This window comes from Chroicocephalus ridibundus, chromosome Z (genome assembly GCF_963924245.1).
Source record: "Chroicocephalus ridibundus chromosome Z, bChrRid1.1, whole genome shotgun sequence".
Classification (NCBI taxonomy): Eukaryota; Metazoa; Chordata; class Aves; order Charadriiformes; family Laridae; genus Chroicocephalus; species Chroicocephalus ridibundus.
This window is the reverse complement of record NC_086316.1, coordinates 43,182,942-43,188,941: the sequence shown is the minus strand read 5'-3', so window position 1 is coordinate 43,188,941 and position 6,000 is coordinate 43,182,942. Positions and strand designations below refer to the sequence as shown.

The 6,000-nt window shown below is 39.0% G+C and overlaps 1 protein-coding gene across 1 annotated transcript in view; it reads right to left on the bottom strand.

Moving 5' to 3' along the window:
• Positions 1-3,060: 3,060 nt before the first annotated feature.
• SLC28A3 (solute carrier family 28 member 3) overlaps positions 3,061-6,000 on the bottom strand; it is a 45,536-nt gene continuing 42,596 nt past the window's right edge. The window contains exons 17-18 of the mRNA XM_063321528.1: positions 4,885-5,008; positions 3,061-3,175 (exon numbers count right to left, since the gene is read on the bottom strand). Of these exons, the coding sequence (XP_063177598.1) occupies positions 3,061-3,175; positions 4,885-5,008 (239 nt within the window). The remainder of the gene's footprint in view (positions 3,176-4,884; positions 5,009-6,000) is intronic.

Genomic DNA, 6,000 nt, shown 5'->3' with positions numbered 1-6,000 from the left:
AGTTAATATTTCTGAATAATTTCCCTTGAAAGAATCTATTTCTCTGTTTCAGACTCTAACCTTATTTGAAAACTAAACCCTGCTATAACCAGGATATTGGCTAAAAATTTTGGACCAAACCCATGGAGTGTCCTTAGGACAGGCTTGCATAAAACATTTGAGCATATATCTGCCATAGTCATTCTTTAAAAGCATTGAAAACTGAGGTTGACATGCAGTCTCCTAAATCTAGGCGGATGACGCCAAAGAAAAAGACCTAACAATATGAAAGCCGTAATAAAAATCACAAGTAGTAGTAATACTGGCACTTATAATCAGGGGATTAAGCTAATGAACAAAGTTTTACAGGAAACTAGCATCTTTTACAATAAAACCAAATAAATTTCCCCTGAAAACAGCTGTACTGGCAGTTTAGGAATCTGGATTTCCGAGAACAGATTCTGCAATAATTAATGGAAGACTGAAAAGTTAGTTATTGTTTTATCAGTATAGACTGGTTCATTTTCATCTGCTCAAGTATTATTTGGAGGGTATGTCAGGACTTTCTGATGTACCTGTACTTCAGTTTTGAGCTTTTTTCCCAAGTCTTTGGCATTAACAATATCATAGGGTAGGAAAATATATATATATAAACATAACAGACTTCCCTCTTCAAGAGGATCTTCAAGATCCATCAATGTTTTTTTCACAGAGAGTAGCCTGTGACCTGATTTTACCCACATCTGATTTGCAGTACAGCTCTGTTTTTTCTGGTAGGAATAGTGCTCTGAATTCCTGGTTGGTGACTCCAGGATCAATTTTCACAGTTGTTAACAACAAAATTGAAACTAATTGATACAGGAAACTTTCCCTGGAGTTTGGACAGTTCCATTCATATGAGTTAGCTCTAAACATGGACCAGCCTCCTGGATCAAGACTTAGCCTGGATATCTCTGTGGACAGGAGGGGGACTGTGGGACACAGTGGCTGGTCTCTGATTTGGTGCTTCACTGACCAAGCTTCTGAGGAGCAACAAGTTATCAGCTCAGTTCACATGTAGCCATAGTTACCACAATCATAGAATCATCTAGGTTGGAAAAGATCTTTAAGACCATTGTGTCCAACCATTAACCTGGCACTACCAAGTCCACCATTAAACCATGTCCCTTAGTGCTACATCTACACATCTTTTAAATACCTCCAGGGATGTTGACTCCACCACTTCCCTGGGCAGCCTGTTCTAATTCTCGATAACCTTTTCATGGAAGACATTTTTTCCTAATATCAAATCTAAACCTCTACTGTGCAACTTCAGGCCATTTCCTCTCATCCTATCACTTGTTACTTGGGAGAAGAGACTGACCACCGCATTGCTAAAACTTCCTTTCAGGTGTTTGTAGACACCAATAAGGTCTCCCCTCAACCTCCTTTTCTCCAGGCTAAACAACCCCAACTCCCTCAGCTATTCCTCATAAGGCTTGCTCTCTAGACCCTTCACCAACTTCGTTGCTCTTCTTTGGACACACTCCAGCACCTCAGTGTCTTTGTTGTAGTGAGGGGCCCAAAACTGAACACATTATTTGAGATGCAGCCTCACCAGTGCTAAGTACAGGGGGACGATCACTTCCCTAGTCCTGCTGGCCACACTATTTCTGATCCAATGCCTTCTTGGCCACCTGAGCACACTGCTGGCTCATATTCAGGTGGCTGTTGACCAACACCCCCAGGTCCTTTCCCTCCAGGCAGCTCTCCAGCCACTCTTCCCCAAGGCTATAGTATTGCATGGGGTTGTTGTGACCCAAGTGCAGGACCCAGTACTTGGCCTTGTTGAACCTCATACCATTGGCCTCAGCCCATCGATCCAGCCTGTCCAGATCCCTCTGTAGAGCCATCCTACCCTCAAGAAGATTCATACTCCTGCCCAACTTGGTGTTGCCTGCAAATTTACTGAGGGTGCACTCGATCCCCTCATCCAGGTCTTTGATAAAGATATTGAAGAGAACAGGCCCCAGTAATGAGCCCTGGGGAACATCACTCATGACTGGCTGCCAACTGGATTTAACTCCATTCACCACAATGCTTTGGGCCTGGCCACCTAGCCAGTTTTTTTAACCAGCGAAGAGTAGTCCCATCCAAGCCATCGGCAACCAGTTTCTCCAGGAGAATACTGTGGGAAACAGCATCAAAGTCTTTACTAAAGTCTAAGTAGACAACATCCACAGCCTCTCCCTCATGCACTAAGCGGGTCACCTTGTCACAGAAGGAGCTCAGGTTTGTCAAGCAGGACCTGCCTTTCATAAACCCATGCTGAGCAGGCCTGATTGCCTGGTTGTCCTGTACGTGCCTCGTGATGGCACTCAAGATGATCTGCTCCATGACCTTCTCTGCCACCAAGGTCAGACTGACAGGCCTGTAGTTCCCCAGGTGCTCCTTTCAGCCATTCTTGTAGATGGGGGTCAGATTTGCTAACCTCCAGTCAACTGGGACCTCCCCAGTCTGCCAGGACTGCTGATAAATGATTGAAAGTGACTTGGTGAGCACTTCCGCCAGCTCCCTCAGTACCCTTGGCTGGATCTCATCTGGCCTCGTAAACTCGCGTGTGAAGAAATGTGCAGAGATTTCCGAGAACAGAGTCATTCATCTTTGTGCAGAAAAAACACTTCTTTAGTATCAAAAAAAGCAGAACTACTATTAGGAATGGATGGCAATTCTAAATATTATTCTTCAGAATTTTCTGTAAGTGGCAGTGAAATCCTCTGAATCTGATTTTCTTCTTGCCTAGAGCAGTTTAATTCTACAAATTCATCAGTTTCAGGGTTAAAAATAAAATGAGGAGAATCAGGCTTAGAAATGTTCTCTCTCTCTTCTGATCTGTAATGGGAGAAGAGATCTGAAGCAAGAGGTGTCTTGCATTTATCCCAGTTTAATTTATGAGTAATTCCAAGCAAGGAATTGGGCTGGTAAGAGATGGAAAATAAAGGTTTAGGTAGGTGTTCGTACTTGTTATGTAAAAGGAAATTTTTTATTACTTCTCCACCAAGGAACATGGCTCTTATTTATAATCTATCCCCCCCAAAAAAATTAAGGCTTAATCCAAGTGCAATGCAAAGCAGGTCGATCTAGTATTTGGCAACATCGGTTCCAGGAACTCAGGCTATAGTTTCCTTCAGGGAAGATCTTCTGTGAATCATTTACACTGGGGAAGGAATAAAACCAGAAATCAGATATACTCCTTTTCTCTTATGGAAAAAAAAAAAATGTATATATACATACATATATGTATATATACACACACATATGCACATACACACACACATACTCTCTCTCTCACACACACACTTTCTCCAAAGCAACTTTGAATGTATTACTATTTTCATGAGAAATGAAACAGACAGAAGACTTTCCAAACAACAGCCATGTGCCATGACCAGATATTCTCCCTTTTTATTGGGGTGATGCCTGTTTTTCTGTACAAAGTCCTCATGCCTCGGGTATATCTTCCTACTTAACTGAAATGACTGAGGGTATCACTTCACTATTCAAGGTTTTTGCATTTTTGAAGCATTTACTCAACATTGTTCTTGTCTTTGACAAGAACAAGTTCTTGTCTTTGTAGCAATGTAGTAGAGTTAAAATTAGTGCGATGAGGAAAAGTTGGAGTGATGAAGAAACATAAATGAAGGAATATACCCAATATCACAGATGACTTTCACTGTGCAAAAAAGTTTTTGACATTGGATCAATGTTATGATAAACTCACTTGGAACTTTAGACTGCAAGAACAGAAATTTCTTCCAGTGGTACGCAACCGCTGATGTTCAGGCAGAAGCCAGTAATCTTGATATCAACATGGATAATTTTTTTAAATTACATTTTTTGTGAATACTCATATTCATATTCAAAGCTATATTTTTTGCTGGGGTATGGAAGAAATAAATGTATGTGTCAAAAGAATAATGCAGGAAAAAAAAATCACCTGAAGTTAGAATTGAAATTTGGATTCCTAACTTGAAGAGTTAAACATCATAAGAAATTTCAAGTTGCCACAAGTCTTGAAACTAAGAAGATGCAGCAAGATACCTCTCTACGCACAAAAAACCTATTTTAGTTAAGCAAGGGGGTATGAAGGCAGATCCAGTGAAATCAAAACAAGTCTGAAAAATTTCCTCATTTGGGGATTTCATGGAAAGAATTTGTTCAGGTTAGATTACAGCAACATCACTGTTACATTTACATTGTATGCTTTTATTGTAGACCAATGCTTAGGTTCTTGCCATAATCTAAATACATACACCTTTGGTTCTTTGTGAGATAGTGTTAAGTATGTCTGAATATATTCCTTATTTAATATAATTATCTCTTTCTTCTCTAGCTTGGATAGAGAATTATCAAATACAATTTACCTCAGAATATTTTTCTACTTCAAATGTGTGTAAAGTTTTCTATGAAAGCAGGCATGACTACTATTATCTTCAGCCAGAGTCATAGACAGCAGAATAAAAAGCTCCTGGTTTTCATCAGCTAGAGTTATCCTCAGATATTAAGTTAACATTATGTTAGTTCAAATATTTGATTTATTTTTTGTTAATATATGAGATGAGCCTGAATTAGACCACTGAGTCATTACATCATAATCTATCTTTAGCCTTTTGAAAAGCTCAGTTTTGCACAAAGATATTTTGAGTTCTCTGTTGGTTCTATTTGTGTCATGGATGTAACAGAGAAATGCCCAAGAAAAAGAAAATTATTCAGCAGCATTAAAATATTCCTTTCTTTAAAAGATGCAAGTTCATGGGAAGCAGGTGCCTAAGAAAAAAAGCCAAATGTAAAAAATAAAATTAGGCTTTTAGAGAATATGTGAGTTCCCTAATTATGCTGACAGAAGGATAAAGAGTTCCTCAATACCTGGTGAAGAGTTGCTGGCAGCATTCAACTAGCTTTGTGCTGTTGGCAGGGAAATCTGTAGAGTTGAAGACATTTCCTAATAAGTTGTGGCAAGCAACTTCCAGACCAGGGACAGTCAGCATTCCTGTGAAGTAAGTAACAATATTCTTAATAAGTAATGAAGAGGAAGATAAGACTTGGGGATGTCAGTCACTGGGCTATGGTCAGATGAAACACCCTGGCTGACACAAAATCACCCTCTCACATGGTTCTGTAAAAGGTGACTAAATGCCTTGAACTGTAGGGTTTTTTAAAAAATCTGAATTATTTTATAAAACTGGATTAAAGAATGACCGCAAACTTGTCTTTTTTTTTTTTTTTTTTTTGTAGAAATTAAACTATGGTAACCTGTTACACTGAAAATCCTCTTTTAATGCTACTAAAAAGGTACGCTAATGGCTCTCTTACTGTTCAGCCAGTGTGCCTTCATTAATTAAAATTAAGCTATATTGCATATATAGCAGTGCAAGTAAATGCAGGACATTTTCTTTTGTTTCAAATGGAGTTAGTTATGGTTTCTTTGTCTTTCCTTTGCTAGATGGTCTCCAAAATTTTTTATAAATAGTAATGTCAGCATTCATTGCAATGATGGGGACACAAAAATACGAATGTGACAGTTCCTTCTTGTACGTAGTATTGTGGAATCCAGACACATTTTTATTATGTTCTTATCTTGACTGGGCTAATAGAAAATACTTGGCTCTTTTACCTTCTTCTGGGCACAAGGAAAGAATTTGCCATGGCAGGAGTGGGTGGAATGTAATTTTCTTTCCAAAGCGGATTTTATTGTTTTGGAAAGATTTCCCAGTGGCTGTTCACAATTTTATTCTTAAGGCCAGGATTGTGAAATGACACATTTTAGTAAGACTTCCTGATCCCTCAGTTGTACAGAGTAGTGTCATATACTAAAATATTACGGAGGGCTGTGAGACTAATGACATTTCAAGTTCTATACTAGTTCTATAACCTTCAGAAAATAGTGTGGGCTTATCCTTTAAATGTGTATGTTTCTGTTGCTGCAGTGAACACAAGGGGGTAGGGAAGCTGTGGTAGAAACAGACATGTTTTCAGCTACAT